This window comes from Chiloscyllium punctatum, chromosome 15 (assembly GCF_047496795.1).
Source record: "Chiloscyllium punctatum isolate Juve2018m chromosome 15, sChiPun1.3, whole genome shotgun sequence".
Classification (NCBI taxonomy): Eukaryota; Metazoa; Chordata; class Chondrichthyes; order Orectolobiformes; family Hemiscylliidae; genus Chiloscyllium; species Chiloscyllium punctatum.
The window spans coordinates 6,491,415-6,508,546 of NC_092753.1; the positions used below are offsets into that span (position 1 = coordinate 6,491,415).

The window sequence follows — 17,132 nt, forward strand, 5'->3', positions numbered from 1 at the left end:
GCCTATTTCCTATGCTTAATGCATTCAGGTAGTATAGCACGAGCACCTGGCCTATGGCAGGCAAGTCAATAGCCTTGCTAAGCACCTCTGCTGTGGGTTCAGCATTTAGTTCTACCAAAACAAGCAGGATTTTCATGGTGTCTTGTACTTCCTCTTAAACATAATTATAAATTTTATTAAAGAGCAATGGAAATTTATCAATTGAATTCTACTTTATATGTTGTAAGGGTATTGTGTGAGTGGCTGCATACCTTCAAGCCATTTAAACAATAATATGTTTGTTTAGAATATTTTATATTTGTAGATGAGCCAAATATCTTTGCCTTTCCATCAAAAAACTGAATGGTCTGACATTTCTGACTGCTTTCACATTCTATGATTTCTGACTGCTTTCTTCATTATTAAAATCAAGCTGTCCAAGTACTTAAAGTTGTTTGCACTGTATATGTTCTGCTTAAGGATGGGAAACATAGTTGTGCTTCTTAGACTTGCAAGTGATGCTAGAGAGTTTATACCACGTAGAAGTTTGATATACCAGTACACCCATTTAGATGTTCTCTGTTGAAACAACAGAGTGTGGACTGCTATAAATCAAAATCACATTTTATCCAGATTTCTTTCTCCTCAAATTTTCCATACTTAGTGATTCAAAACATGAAAAACATTCTTAGCTCAAAGTTATTTGGTATTGGGCACATTGAATCCATCATTCCATGTGTTAACTGGAGAGAAGCTAACAAACTGCTCCACAGTTATGATGGGGCAAGTTTACATAATACAAAAGTATCTTCTACTGTTGTTTTTTTTTCAGGAGCTTTGAATTATGTTGGTTTGACTGAGGCTGCCTAAGCTAGCCATGTCAGCAAGTTGCACGTGAATTATGACCAAGACGATAGATTGCTACCAGTTGTCCATATATTTTCCAACTCATTCACTCAAATTAAGTCATCTTTGGTCTCAAGGAAATGTTGATTAAGAAGACGAGTTCTTATATTGTGGAATCTGTTACTTCCTTTTGGATTGTGATTTTTCTGCCTTGAATTGTGTTACATTTCGATTTGCTCCTTGCTCAACTGACATGTTGAGAAGTTCAGTTCTCCTGGTTCGTTCAAATGTGTAACACTCAATCTTCTCTTTGGGGGAAACTGTCCGAGTACTTACAAGACGGAACCCTTCTCTTAATAAAGTATCAACAAGTAATCCCAGTACGTTGCTGCCATTGATCAGCTTTCTTTGATCAGGCTGAATGGACACATACCTGAAATAAATTACATCATGATTTATTAATTATTGTTGAAGGACTTAATAGTCATTAATTGTACATTTATCTATTGAATTCAGAACAAAACTGCTTAAGAAGATGACAAACAGGAAAAGGTGGAGACCATTCAGCCCTTAATGCCCATTCTGCAGTTCAACAAGATCATGACTGATCATCTACTTCAGCAATTCTTTTTACACCATCCTGATATTTTTAATATATAGAAATCTATCAGTCACAGTCTGAAACATTGTCAATTACTGAGTCTCCACAGTCTTCTAAAATAGGGAAATCCAAAGATTCAGCAATCTCTAATTGTAGACATACCCCCTATTTTCAGACATAAATGGCCTGCCCCTTATCGTGAGAGTGTATGTTCCGGATCTAAACCAACGAGGGAAAGATTCGTCTTGTACCTAACTTGTCAAGCTCTGCAAGACTATTTTATGTTTGAATGAGATCAGTTCTTAACTCTTGTAGAAAATATGAACCCAGTCTGTTTAATATTTCCTCATATGACAGCCCCTCAATCCCAGAATTTAGTTTGATAAATCTTTGTTACTCTGCCTCCATGGTAAGTGCATCTTTCTTCGCAGAGACCAAAGCTGCCCATAATCCTCAATGTGTTTTCACTAAGGCACTGTATAATTGCATTAAAACATCTTTATTCCAATGCTGAAATTTCTTAAAATAAAGGGCAGTCTTGTTAATTGCTTTCTGTACCTGCATGTTGAGTCATGAACAAGGACACCCACGTTCCTTTGAAGTTCAACTCTTCCCAGACTCCCACTTTTTAGGAAAGATTATGTGTTTCCTTTTCTCTTGCCAAAATGGATAATCTCACATTTCTCCACATTGCAATCCATCTGCCAAGTTTTTTGCCCACTCATTTAGCTTCTTCAGAGTATTGAAAGAGATGGCTGTAGGGACAGGAGGTGCATCTGTGTTCACCTTCCAAAATTGTCTTGCATTCCCACAAGAAAAGCTATAAACCTGCCTGTGCTCAAGATCTCATCACAAAGATTTGCATAAGAAGGATCACTAAAAACAATACGTTTAATGTTCTTGGCAACTCCCAATGATGGAAATTTCAAAAAAGTATTACAATTTAAATTTTTCCTATGTTTTATTTGAATAATGTCCTCTACCTTTGAATTTTTCATAGTTGTGCTGAACTGTAATATTTCAAATGTCACATCTGGCCTTGTTTTGGTGCCCATCCAATTCAGATGTCTAATTAGACTTCGCAAGTCCTCTATGTCAGTTTTGAAGCCACTGCATCTTCTTCTGACTATGACTTCGACCAACAACAATGAGACCAATCTTTTCCAAATAAGATTGCTGATGCACAGTAACAATCAATTCATTCTGCCTGATTTCCAATTCACTGTATTTAAAACACCCAGAAACCTGACTTCTGATTTGAATTCTCTTTAAGCCCGTTCTGGCAATGTTCTAAATTTCATGCTCTTATGACAAAAAAAAATCCACATGCAGTATAATGACGCCTGAAAGCTGCCCCTTATGGTGTCAGTAAAACATGGTAGGGTCAGCTTTTTAACAACACAATTTTAATAAGACAGACCTTACTGAGAAGTACCAAATTCTAGAGGCATCATTTAGGCCATGAATATGTTTTTTTTAAAAAAAACACTGTACCCACTGTATTTGGTGCTTTTAGTGGATAAAGAAACACATCCCTCTTAATTTGATCTCCCTGCAGAAATGCATCTTCAATATAAATTGGTCTACACTTGCAAGCATTTGTTGCTACCAGAGCCAAAATTAATTTTAGAATTGCCTTGTCTGCTGGAGTTAATCTATTCATATCATTGTCTCCCATCCCTTCTAGTCCCTATTTTTCTGGAAGCAAGTTAATGTCGAATAAAGCAGCAAGGTTCCATGGAATGGAGCTTTGGGAGAAAGTGAGGGTGTAGTGATTGTATAGTGATTGTAATGGGGTTAGCCAGGCTGGACATCACAGAATTTGAGTTCCTTAATTGCAGCTGTTAACCTGGTCCAATCAGGTAGATGTGGCTGACATACAATGATGAATATCAAGGGCAGTGCTTGTCACTGGCCACTTAGGTGTTTTCCCTTTTGAGAATTGGATCGGTGTGTGAGTGTACGTGCAAGGACTCTCCTCCTTGAAGGAGACTGTCCCTGGACTAGCTGCCCCTGATGATGATGATGATGATGACCTCCGAGTCTGGGGCCTACGTTTGGAGCTGCAGCCTGGGCCTCACCCAGGTCAAGGCAGTATCGCTGCTGGCCTGGGCCCCACTCCCACTGCTGGTCTCCGAGACCCCGCCCAGACCTGCCTCAGCTGTTGCTGCTTGGGGCCTGCCTCACTGCTGCTGCCTGGGACTTGCCTTGGGGCCCCACACAGGACCTCCTCCACCGCTGCTGTTATCAGAGGCCCACCTCCACTGCAGTTGCCTGGGACTCTAGTTTGGGGCTGCCTAGGACGTACCTTGGGGACCCTCCCCAACAGGTCTGCCCCCACCGCTGCGAGAGGGCCTACCTGAGACTCGCCTGAGGCCTGCCTCCACTGCTGTTGTTGCCTGAGGCTGGTCTCCACCGTCACTGCCTGGGACTCTCCTTGGGTGACTCGCCTCCGGCCCCTCCCCACAACCTCCACCACTGCTGCTGCCAGAGGCCCACCTCCACTGCTGCTGTCTGGGGCATGTCAACATCCAGCAGCAGAGTATGGCGAGCCCGAAGTCGCAGGGCCCAGCCCCACCTACGCCAGGGAAGCCGCTGCCTGAGGCTCAGCTGTCCCAACCCCAGCTGCAACATCAACACCCTTCAGGCGCCAAACCAAATGCCTGGGGGTAAAGGCCTATCCCCACCCCAATATGACCATCGAGGCCTGCAGCAAGGCCATGGCTAGTGTGGTCGGCCCACTAGCCATTGTCGCTGTGGCCCAGATGTACAGAAAGGCCATTGGAGGCTTCCAATGCTTCCGGCCAGAAGGCGCTCAAAAGGACACAACGCGTCAAGCCCGCCCACGGGGAGACCACCCTATCCCCTTCCCCGACACCTAGCCCATGACCTGCCCCGCCCCAGCACAATGCCCCTGTGGCCGTGCCAGTGTCACCCTGGCACAGGAACCCTGACCCCCAAACCCGTACCTGATCCTGGCCCCACTGACCCCACATTCACCCCACACCCCGATAGAGAAACCCCTGTGGCTTCACCTGCCCCTGGCGCTGTAACACCTGGCCCAGTAGCCCCCCGAGCCCCACCCCATCCAGCCACACCCTGGCACTAACCTGGGGGGAGCCACCGCAGTTCAACCTCCTACAGCAACCATATCTCCAGGCCCCAAAGAGGGAACTAGGCCCCTACCCTGCCTGCTGTCACCTGATAAACCAGGGGTGGGGCAGGAAGTGACATGGCTGACCCTCCCCACCCTGGCCGTGCCCCCAGTCTTTGCCCAGCCAATCATATTCTGGGAAAAGCTGGGGGGTGGGACCTCGGGGCCCCATGACCACCGAGGCGGGGAAGGCCCATAAATTCCCCCCCTGCTCCGCTGGGGAAGCGGTGCCGGCCCTTGGAGGGGAGAGACATTTCAGCAGCGCACCGGCAATGCTGCCTGTCTCCGGGGATGAGCCGATGGTGCCCGTCGACTGTCCCACACCGCGGCCTGACCTACCCAGACCCCCAGGGGCTACAGCAGGTCCTCCTGCTGCCTTGACTCCTCCGGCCCCTGGGGAGGACTTTAATAACCACACGGGCCGTGGTGCGGGCGACGACGGAGGACCCTCTGCTGGGTCACCGAGCGGCGGAGGGGAGGAAGGTGTTACCCTCGCTCCTCCCTCATGCTGTTTTTTCTGGGAGCCTTGGCCCTGGGGGAGGGCCTTTTTTCCCCCAGAAGCCGGGTGTCCTGGTGTCGGGAGAAGAGTGGGGCCCTGAGCCTCTGCCGCCCAATGACCTGAACTCAGGGCGTTCTGGGAAGGGGTGCGCCGAGGAAGGTACTGCTGGTGACCCTGGGGGTGGGGTCGCCGGGGGTTCAAGGCCGGTTGGCGGCACCGGACCAGCCCCCATCCTCTCGGTGGGGGAGGGGTCGGCGACCGAGGGCGACCTCCCGGAGGAGGGTTCGGGGTCGGTGGCGGACACCGGGGAAGACGCGGACTCTGTCTGCAGTGACGTTTTTGAGTCCCAGGTGCCCCCCGCCGATCTCCCCCTCATCCCCCTCGAGGAACTCCGGGAATTTGTCGAGGAAACTCGAGGTCGCCGGGATAGAGCCCAACTGGCGCTCGACCGCTGGAGCTCTTTTGAGAAAGTTTATTGGTTGGTCCACGTTGCTCGCCAGGCGCCTGGGCACGACGCGAATGAGCGAAAGCGAGTCAGGAACTTCCTGGGGGCACTTCTCGTGAGGGTGAGGGACTTCTGTGCCCCTCCCCCATCCTCCCAGTAAATGTATATATCTGTTATTTAACTGTACTGGTGGTGGTTGCACAACGCTTCCAACATGGAGACAACTATAGCCAGCCTCAACATCAACAGCAGAAGGGAGTCACAGCGCAGATTCCAGACCCTCTCGGTCCTTCGGGACGGGAGGTATGCGGTGTGCTTCCTGCAAGGAACCCACACTACCCCGGGAGACGAAGCCACCTGGCTCCTGGAGTGGTGTGGAGGGGGGGGGGGTTCTACATGAGTCAACCCACCCGCAGATCTGGCAGGGTGGCATCTTGTTGGCCCCGCATTTTCAGCCGGAGATCTTGGGGGTCAAGGAGCCCATGCCAGGCCGTTTGCTTCACCTGACGGTTCGGCTGGGGGGGCGCGGTGCTTCACTTGGTGAACGTATACGCTCCCCTGGCCGGGCCGAGGCAAGCGAGCTTCTTCGGAGAAGTGTCCGCTCATCTTGCTTCCATCGACGAGAACCAGTGCGTCGTCCTCGGAAGATTTTAACTGCGTCCTCGAGGGCAGGGACCACGGCGGTACCCGCACTGGTTGGGCGTCGGGGACGAGGTTGGGGGACTTGGTCAAGTCCTTCGACCTGGTGGACATCTGGCGGAATCTCCATCCCGACTCCATCGCCTTCACCTTTGTGAGGCCTGGGGTCGGAGCATCCAGAATCAACCGCCGGTACGTTTCGCAGGCGTACGCCTCCTGTTTTCCGAAGGCCTCCACGCGGCAGGTGTCGTGCACGGACCATCACCTGGTGTGGGCGGAACTCCTTCCGTTCGGCGCCAGGCTCGGCTCCGCGTACTGGCACTTTAACAACCTGCTGCTGGAGGACGAGCGGTTCCGGGACTCGTTTCGTCGTTTCTGGGCCGGCTGGAGAAGGAAGCGGGGAAGCTTCCCCTCCCTGAGGCTATGGTGGGACGTGGGCAAGGCTCACGTCCGCGTCTTCTGTCAGGAGTACGCGAGGGGGTCGACCAAGAGGCGGAAATCCAGGATCGCGGAGTTGGAGAGGGAGATGCTCGACCTGGAGTCACGCCTCGGTCAGCCCGACGCGGACCCGGCCCTGCGCGGGGCGTACGAAGAGAAGAAGGCCGCGCTCCGGGACCTGCAGCTCGTCGGGGCTCGGGGCGCGTACGTGAGGTCGCGGATCCAGCTCCTGCAGGACCTGGACCGCGGCTCCCCCTTCTTCTACTCGCTGGAAAAAAGGCGCGGCACCCGTCAGCAGCTCCTTGTGCTGCTGGCCGACGACGGGTCCCTCGTCTCGGATCCGGAGGGCGTCAGGGCCCACGTCCGAAACTATTACACGGCTCTGTTCTCTCCGGATCCGTCCAGCGAGGACGCTCGCAGAGTTCTGTGGGAGGACCTGCCGCAGCTCAGCCCGGAGGACGCCGGAAGGCTCGACGCTCCCGTCACCTTAGAGGAGCTGACCGGCGCCCTCGACCGGCTCTCGAGGGGCAAAACCCCGGGGCTGGACGGGCTGACTGTGGAGTTCTTCAGGGCGTTCTGGGACGTCCTGGGGAACGACTACGCACAGGTCCTGGGGGAGTGTCTAAATGCCGGACAGCTGCCCCTTTCTTGGCGCAGGGCGGTCATCGTCCTGCTGCCGAAGAAGGGGGACCTTCGTTCTTTGAAGAACTGGCGTCCGGTCTCCCTCCTCAGCACGGACTACAAAATCTTCGCCAGGGTGTTGTCTTCTCGCCTGGCTTCCGTGCTGGCCCACATGATTCACCCGGACCAGTCCTACACGGTCCCGGGCCGGAGGATACACGACAACGTCCACCTGGTCCGGGACCTGATCCATTTCTGTCGACGGGCTGGTCTGCCGAGCGCCTTCCTGTCCCTCGACCAGGAGAAGGCGTTCGACAGGGTCGATCACGAGTACCTGCTCGGGACTCTGCGGGCGTTCGGGTTCGGGACGCGGTTCGTCGCCCGGATCCGACTTTTGTACGCCGCCGCAGAGTGTCTGGTTAAAGTTAACGGGTCCCTGACGGCGCCCCTTCGCTTCGGGAGAGGAGTGCGTCAAGGCTGCCCCCTGTCCGGCCAGCTGTATTCCCTGTGCGTGGAGCCTTTCCTGCGCCTCTTGCGGAGGAGGTTGTCGGGGCTGGTTCTGCGCGGCGCGGGCACGGGGGTGGTCCTCTCGGCCTACGCCGACGACGTGCTCCTCACTTTCACCGACCCGGCTGACCTGGGGAGGATGCGCGAGTGCCAGGCCGTGTACTCGGCGGCGTCTTCCGCCAGGATCAACTGGGCCAAGTGTTCCGGACTACTGGTCGGCCCGTGGCGGGTGGACTCTCTGCCGGAGGAGTTACGGGGGTTCAGCTGGAGTACCACCCATCTCCTCTACCTGGGGGTCTACCTCGGCCCGGCTGAGGAATCCTGGCCGGCCAACTGGCAGGAGCTGGAGGCCAAAGTCTCGGCTCGCCTAGGCCGCTGGACAGGACTGCTCCGAGTGCTATCTTACAGGAGTCGAGTGCTGGTCATAAACCAGCTGGTGGCCGCCATGCTGTGGTACCGGCTGGTCACTTTGGTCCCTCCTCCTGGCTTTGTCGCTGACATCCAGAGAACGTTGGTCGACTTCTTCTGGGACAAAAAGATGCACTGGGTCGCCGCGCAGGTTCTGAGTCTCCCTATCGAGGAGGGCGGTCAGTCGCTGGTGTGCGTCCGCACCCAGGTCGCGACGTTCCGCCTTCAGACCTTGCGGCGATACCTTTACGTCGAGCCTCCTCCTAGGTGGTGCGCCCTGGCGACGTATTTTTTCCGCCAGGTGCGTAACCTCAACTACGACACGCAGCTCCTGTTCGTCGACCGTGACGGTTTGGAGGTCGCCCTCAAGGTGCTGCCTGTCTTTTACCAGGACCTGATCACTGTCTGGAACATGGTCGAATCGCGTCGCGCCTACCCTCCGGCTGGAGTAGCGGCTGTCGTCAGGGAGCCGTTGCTCAGGAATCCGCACCTCCGTACTCGCGGGTTCGAGTGGCTGTCGGAGGGGAGGGCCGTGGCGGCGAGGGCGACCAGGGTCGGGGACGTGCTGGGTGCCGGGGGCCTGGGCTGGACGCTGCCGCAGGACATAGCTAGCAGGGCAGCGGTAGACGTCCGGTACGTGGCCACCGCCATCCGACGCCTTAAAACGGCGGTGCTCGGACCCGACGTAGTGCACCAGTTGGAGGACGCTCAGGTGTGCGGTGGGATCCCGTCCGCGCTCACCCCGGCCCGGACGGAATTTCACATTGGCCCCAAGGTCCCGTACTTCCCGCGGGAGCCTGTGCCCCACAACCTGAGCCGCCTCCGGAATTTTAATTTTGTTTCTTTTAAGGATATTAAAAGGAAGGCCCTGTATAGACTGCTGCTGCACACCGTCCACCTCTTCTCCCTCATCCACCGTCCGGACACGCCTTGGCGTGCCCATTTGCCACCGGGCGGCGGAGATCCCCAGTGGAGGGCTCTCTACGCGGGAGTCCTCCCCCTTTCTCTCGGGGATCTGGGGTGGAGGGTGCTGCACGCAGCAGTCCCCTGCAACCGCAGGTTGCGGTGGTTCACGGACTCCCAGCCCAACTGCTTGTTCTGTGGCGCTGTGGAGTCCGTGGACCATGTATATATTGGTTGTGGGCGTTTGCACTCCCTTTTTGATTTTCTCAAGAACCTTCTCCTCTGTTTCTGGCTGCACTTCAGTCCCACGCTCCTGATCTTCGGGCACCCGGTACGGAGGAGGGAGGGCAGGTCCGAGGACCTCCTCGTGGGTCTGCTCCTGGGCCTGGCCAAACTGGCCATCAACAGGTCCAGGCAGCGGGCCGTGGAGGGGGTCGTTAGGGCCGACTGCCTGCCCCTCTTCCGGGGTTACGTTAGAGCCCGGGTGTCCTTGGAGAAGGAGCACGCGGTGTCCACCGGCACCCTGGAGTCGTTCAGGGAGAGGTGGGCGCCGCAGGGAGTGGAGTGCATCATTTCCCCCTCCAACTCTATTTTGATTTAGTCCCTACCCTCCCCTTCACTGTTTTGATCACACAGCATTGCCCTTTGATGTGAAGGGCAGTGCTTGTCACTGGCCACGCGGGTATTTTTCATATCTTCCTGGTGGTGGAAATTGAATAAAGATTTGTGCACTTTGTGTCTTTCACTGTGTCGCACATCTACACACACGCACACACACCATGGGTGCTGGGGAATAAAAATAAGCACTACCGCACTTAGGCGGTAGTGTGGGGGTTAAAAAAAAGAAAAAAAAAAAAAGAAAAAAAAAAAAAAAAAAAAAAATGATGAATATCAAGGGCAGTGCTTGTCACTGGCCACTTAGGTGTTTTCCCTTTTGAGAATTGGATCGGTGTGTGAGTGTACGTGCAAGGACTCTCCTCCTTGAAGGAGACTGTCCCTGGACTAGCTGCCCCTGATGATGATGATGATGATGACCTCCGAGTCTGGGGCCTACGTTTGGAGCTGCAGCCTGGGCCTCACCCAGGTCAAGGCAGTATCGCTGCTGGCCTGGGCCCCACTCCCACTGCTGGTCTCCGAGACCCCGCCCAGACCTGCCTCAGCTGTTGCTGCTTGGGGCCTGCCTCACTGCTGCTGCCTGGGACTTGCCTTGGGGCCCCACACAGGACCTCCTCCACCGCTGCTGTTATCAGAGGCCCACCTCCACTGCAGTTGCCTGGGACTCTAGTTTGGGGCTGCCTAGGACGTACCTTGGGGACCCTCCCCAACAGGTCTGCCCCCACCGCTGCGAGAGGGCCTACCTGAGACTCGCCTGAGGCCTGCCTCCACTGCTGTTGTTGCCTGAGGCTGGTCTCCACCGTCACTGCCTGGGACTCTCCTTGGGTGACTCGCCTCCGGCCCCTCCCCACAACCTCCACCACTGCTGCTGCCAGAGGCCCACCTCCACTGCTGCTGTCTGGGGCATGTCAACATCCAGCAGCAGAGTATGGCGAGCCCGAAGTCGCAGGGCCCAGCCCCACCTACGCCAGGGAAGCCGCTGCCTGAGGCTCAGCTGTCCCAACCCCAGCTGCAACATCAACACCCTTCAGGCGCCAAACCAAATGCCTGGGGGTAAAGGCCTATCCCCACCCCAATATGACCATCGAGGCCTGCAGCAAGGCCATGGCTAGTGTGGTCGGCCCACTAGCCATTGTCGCTGTGGCCCAGATGTACAGAAAGGCCATTGGAGGCTTCCAATGCTTCCGGCCAGAAGGCGCTCAAAAGGACACAACGCGTCAAGCCCGCCCACGGGGAGACCACCCTATCCCCTTCCCCGACACCTAGCCCATGACCTGCCCCGCCCCAGCACAATGCCCCTGTGGCCGTGCCAGTGTCACCCTGGCACAGGAACCCTGACCCCCAAACCCGTACCTGATCCTGGCCCCACTGACCCCACATTCACCCCACACCCCGATAGAGAAACCCCTGTGGCTTCACCTGCCCCTGGCGCTGTAACACCTGGCCCAGTAGCCCCCCGAGCCCCACCCCATCCAGCCACACCCTGGCACTAACCTGGGGGGAGCCACCGCAGTTCAACCTCCTACAGCAACCATATCTCCAGGCCCCAAAGAGGGAACTAGGCCCCTACCCTGCCTGCTGTCACCTGATAAACCAGGGGTGGGGCAGGAAGTGACATGGCTGACCCTCCCCACCCTGGCCGTGCCCCCAGTCTTTGCCCAGCCAATCATATTCTGGGAAAAGCTGGGGGGTGGGACCTCGGGGCCCCATGACCACCGAGGCGGGGAAGGCCCATAAATTCCCCCCCTGCTCCGCTGGGGAAGCGGTGCCGGCCCTTGGAGGGGAGAGACATTTCAGCAGCGCACCGGCAATGCTGCCTGTCTCCGGGGATGAGCCGATGGTGCCCGTCGACTGTCCCACACCGCGGCCTGACCTACCCAGACCCCCAGGGGCTACAGCAGGTCCTCCTGCTGCCTTGACTCCTCCGGCCCCTGGGGAGGACTTTAATAACCACACGGGCCGTGGTGCGGGCGACGACGGAGGACCCTCTGCTGGGTCACCGAGCGGCGGAGGGGAGGAAGGTGTTACCCTCGCTCCTCCCTCATGCTGTTTTTTCTGGGAGCCTTGGCCCTGGGGGAGGGCCTTTTTTCCCCCAGAAGCCGGGTGTCCTGGTGTCGGGAGAAGAGTGGGGCCCTGAGCCTCTGCCGCCCAATGACCTGAACTCAGGGCGTTCTGGGAAGGGGTGCGCCGAGGAAGGTACTGCTGGTGACCCTGGGGGTGGGGTCGCCGGGGGTTCAAGGCCGGTTGGCGGCACCGGACCAGCCCCCATCCTCTCGGTGGGGGAGGGGTCGGCGACCGAGGGCGACCTCCCGGAGGAGGGTTCGGGGTCGGTGGCGGACACCGGGGAAGACGCGGACTCTGTCTGCAGTGACGTTTTTGAGTCCCAGGTGCCCCCCGCCGATCTCCCCCTCATCCCCCTCGAGGAACTCCGGGAATTTGTCGAGGAAACTCGAGGTCGCCGGGATAGAGCCCAACTGGCGCTCGACCGCTGGAGCTCTTTTGAGAAAGTTTATTGGTTGGTCCACGTTGCTCGCCAGGCGCCTGGGCACGACGCGAATGAGCGAAAGCGAGTCAGGAACTTCCTGGGGGCACTTCTCGTGAGGGTGAGGGACTTCTGTGCCCCTCCCCCATCCTCCCAGTAAATGTATATATCTGTTATTTAACTGTACTGGTGGTGGTTGCACAACGCTTCCAACATGGAGACAACTATAGCCAGCCTCAACATCAACAGCAGAAGGGAGTCACAGCGCAGATTCCAGACCCTCTCGGTCCTTCGGGACGGGAGGTATGCGGTGTGCTTCCTGCAAGGAACCCACACTACCCCGGGAGACGAAGCCACCTGGCTCCTGGAGTGGTGTGGAGGGGGGGGGGGTTCTACATGAGTCAACCCACCCGCAGATCTGGCAGGGTGGCATCTTGTTGGCCCCGCATTTTCAGCCGGAGATCTTGGGGGTCAAGGAGCCCATGCCAGGCCGTTTGCTTCACCTGACGGTTCGGCTGGGGGGGCGCGGTGCTTCACTTGGTGAACGTATACGCTCCCCTGGCCGGGCCGAGGCAAGCGAGCTTCTTCGGAGAAGTGTCCGCTCATCTTGCTTCCATCGACGAGAACCAGTGCGTCGTCCTCGGAAGATTTTAACTGCGTCCTCGAGGGCAGGGACCACGGCGGTACCCGCACTGGTTGGGCGTCGGGGACGAGGTTGGGGGACTTGGTCAAGTCCTTCGACCTGGTGGACATCTGGCGGAATCTCCATCCCGACTCCATCGCCTTCACCTTTGTGAGGCCTGGGGTCGGAGCATCCAGAATCAACCGCCGGTACGTTTCGCAGGCGTACGCCTCCTGTTTTCCGAAGGCCTCCACGCGGCAGGTGTCGTGCACGGACCATCACCTGGTGTGGGCAGAACTCCTTCTGTTCGGCGCCAGGCTCGGCTCTGCGTACTGGCACTTTAACAACCTACTGTTGGAGGACGAGCAGTTCCGGGACTCGTTTCGTCGTTTCTGGGCCGCTGGAGAAGGAAGCTGGGAAGCTTCCCCTCCCTGAGGCTATGGTGGGACGTGGGCAAGGCTCACGTCTGTGTCAGGAGTACGCGAGGGGGTCGACGAAGAGGTGGAAATCCAGGATCGGGGAGTTGGAGAGGGAGATGCTCGACCTGGAGTCACGCCTCGGTCAGCCCAATGCAGACCTGGCCCTGCGCGGGGCGTACGAAGAGAAGAAGGCCGCGCTCCAGAACCTGCAGCTCGTCGGGGTCGGAGCGCGTAGTTGAGGTTGCAGATCCAGCTCCTCCAGGACCTGGACCGCAGCTCCCCCTTCTTCTACTCGCTGGAAAAAAGGCGTGGCACCCGTCAGCAGCTCCTTGTGCTGCTGGCCGACGACGGGTCCCTCGTCTCTGATCCGGAGGGGATCAAGGCCCAAGTCTGGAACTATTACAAGGCTCTGTTCTGTCCGGATCTGTCCAGCGAGGATGCTCGCAGAGTTCTGTGGGAGGACCTGCCGCAGCTCAGCCTGGAGGACGCTGAAAGGCTCGACGCTCCCGTCACTTTAGAGGAGCTGACCGGCGCGCTCAAGGGGTAAAACCCCAGGGCTGGACGGGCTGACTGTGGAGTTCTTCAGGGCGATCTGGGACGTCCTGGGGAGTGACTACGCACAGGTCCTGGAGAGTGTCTAAATGCCGGACAGCTGCCCCTTGGCGCAGGGCGGTCATCGTCCTGCTGCCAAAGAAGGGGGACCTTCGTTCCTTGAACTGGCGTCCGGTCTCCCTACTCAGCGCGGACTACAAAATCTTCGCCAGTGTGTTGTCTTCTCGCCTGGCCTCCGTGCTGGCCCCCATGATTCACCCGGACCAGTCCTACACGGTCCCGGGCCAGCAGATACACGACAACGTCCACCTGGTCCGGGACCTTATCCATTTCTCTCGACAGGCTCGTCTGCCGAGCACCTTCCTGTCTCTCGACCAGGAGAAGGCGTTTGACAGGGTCGATCACGAGTACCTGCTCGGGACTCTGCGGGCATTCCGGTTCGGGACGTAGTTCGTTGCCCGGATCCAACTTTTGTACGCCGCCGCAGAGTGTCTGGTTAAAGTTAACGGGTCCCTGACGGCGCCTCTTCGCTTCAGGAGAGGAGTGTGTCAAGGCTGCCCCCTGTCCTGCCAGCTGTATTCCCTGTGCGTGGAGCCTTTCCTGCGCCGCTTGCGGAGGAGGTTGTCGGGGCTGGTTCTGCACGGCGCAGGCACGGGGGTGGTCCTCTCGCTCTACGCCAACGTCGTGCTCCTCACTTTCACTGACCCGGCTGACCTGGGGAGGATGCGCGAGTGCCAGGCCGTGTACTCGGCAGCGTCGTCCCCCAGCATCAACTGAGCCAAATGTTCCGGACTACTGGTCGGTCCGTGGCGGGTGGACTCTCTGCCGGAGGAGTTACGGGGGTTCAGCTGGATACCACCCATCTCCTCTACCTGGGAGTCTACCTCAGTCCCGCTGAGGAATCCTGGCCGGCCAACTGGCAGGAGCTGGAGGCCAAAGTCTCGGCTCGCCTAGGCCGCTGGACAGGACTGCTCCGAGTGCTATCTTACAGGAGTCGAGTGCTGGTCATAAACCAGCTGGTGGCCGCCATGCTGTGGTACCGGCTGGTCACTTTGGTCCCTCCTCCTGGCTTTGTCGCTGACATCCAGAGAACATTGGTCGACTTCTTCTGGGACAAAAAGATGCACTGGGTCGCCGCGCAGGTTTTGAGTCTCCCTTTTGAGGAGGGCGGTCAGTTGCTGGTGTGCGTCCGCACCCAGGTCGCGACGTTCTACCTTCAGACCTTGCGGCGATACCTTTACGTCGAGCCGCCTCCTAGGTGGTGCGCCCTAGCGATGTTTTTTTTTCCGCCAGGTGCGTAACCTCAACTATGACAGGTAGCTCCTGTTCGCCGACCATGACAGTTTGGAAGTTGCCCTCAAGACGCTACCTTCTTTTACCTGGACCATGATCGGATCGCATCGCGCCTACCCTCCGGCTGGTGTAGCAGCTGTTGTCAGGGAGCCGTTGCTCAGGAATCCGCACCTTCGTACTCGCGGGTTCGAGTAGCTGTCAGAGGGGAGGGCTGTGGCGGCGATGGTGACCAGGGTCGGGGACGTGTTGGGTGCCGGGGGCCTGGGCTGGACGCTGCCACAGGACATAGCTAGCAGGGCAGCGGTAGACGTCTGGTACGTGGCCACCGCCATCCCACGCCTTAAAGCGGCAGTGCTCGGACCCGTTGTAGTGCACCAGTTGGAGGACACTCAAGTGTGCGGTGGGATCCCGTCCGCGCTCACCCCAGCCCGGATGGAATTTCACATTGGCCCCAAGGTCCCGTACTTCCCGCGGGAGCCTGTGCCCCACAACCTGAGCTGCCTCCGGAATTTTAATTTTGTTCCCTTCCAGGGGGTAAAAAGGAGGGCCCTATATAGACTGCTGCTGTACACCGTCCACCTCTTCTCCCTCATCCACCGTCCGGACACTCCTTGGTGTGCCCATTTGCCACTAGGCAGTGGGGATCCCCAGTGGAGGACTCTCTATGCAGGAGTCCTTCCCCTTTTCTCTCAGGGATCTGGGGTGGAGGGTGCTGCACGCAGCAGTCCCCTGTAACCGCAGATTGCAGTGGTTCACTGACTCCCAGCCCAACGGCTTGTTCTGTGACGCTGTGGAGTCCGTGGGCAAGTATATATTGGGTGTGGGCGTTTGCACTCCCTTTTTGATTTTTCTTAAACGTTCTCCTCTGCTTTTGGTTGCACTTCAGTCCTACGCTCCTGCTCTTCAGGCAGCGGGTACGGAGGAGGGAGGGCAGGTCTGAAGACCTCCTCGGGGGTCTGCTCCTGGGCCTGGCCAAACTGGCCATATACAGGTCCAGGCAGCGGGCCGTGGAGGGGGTCATTAGGGCTGACTGCCTGCCCCTCTTCCGCGGTTACATTTGCGCCTGGGTGTCCTTTGGAGAAGGAGCACGCGGTGTCCTCCAACACCCTGGAGTTGTTCAGGGAGAGGTGGGCGCCGCAGGCAGTGGAGTGCGTTATTTCCCTCTCCAACTCTATTTTGATTTAGTCCCTACCCTCTCCTTCACTGTTTTGATCATACAGCATTGCCCTTTGTTTTTTTTTGTGAAGGGTAGTGCTTGTCACTGGCCACTCGGCTGTTTTCATATCTTCCTGGTGGTGGAAATTGAATAAAGATTCATGCACCTTGTGTCTCTCATTGTCTCACACTTGCACATACGCAACATGGGTGTTGGGTGAAAAAATAAGCACTACTGCCTTTCGGTGGTAGTGTGAGGGTTAAAAAAAAAATGATGAATAGCAAGGGCACTGCTTGTCACTGGCCACGTGCTGGTGGAAATTGAATAAAGATTTGTGCACTTTGTGTCTCTCACTGTGTCTCACACCTGCCCGCACATGCAAAAAAAAGGAAAAAAGAATGATGAATATCAGGAATATTGAGCCCTGAATACCAGTCTCAGTGAAGAGGCAATGCTATTGTCAAAGCCTATTTCATTTGTAAATAAAGGGTAATTGGTGATGGGATGCTAAACTCTGAAGATTTATTTCAGTGGTGATGCGAGTGAAGTACAATCCTAAAGGAAACTCACTTGCAGCAGTTTTGAAGTTGGGAGAAAGCATCTTCTTAATCAAGCCTCTGTTTGGGAAGCGTTGACTCATTCGTTCCTGCTGTCACAGCCTGAACTCAGTATATGGAAAGAATGCATTTTGTTTTGTGCAAACAGCATTTTGGCAGATGAAAAATGACGAATAATTCTGACAGCCTGTGGAGCTTCAGCTTTTTCGGTCAGTGGGAGTCTTAACTTTTCTTGAGGCACCAGATAATAAAATATTTCAAGAATTAATTGAGAGTTAAGGAATATTACGACCCCAGCCTCCTTACATCCTGAGATGCTCATACTTTTATTTGCAATTTGAAAACAGGGAATCTGTATTGGGGTTTTTGACTAGGTTAGGACGACTGGCAGAGGCC

General features: G+C 56.2%; 1 protein-coding gene across 1 annotated transcript in view; it reads right to left on the reverse strand.

Annotated features, from left to right (window-relative positions):
- Positions 1-351: 351 nt before the first annotated feature.
- Positions 352-17,132, reverse strand: part of LOC140486007 (putative potassium channel regulatory protein) — a 29,451-nt gene continuing 12,670 nt past the window's right edge. The window contains exon 2 of the mRNA XM_072584530.1: positions 352-1,258. Coding sequence (XP_072440631.1) covers positions 1,006-1,258 — 253 coding nt within the window. The 3' untranslated portion in view covers positions 352-1,005. The remainder of the gene's footprint in view (positions 1,259-17,132) is intronic.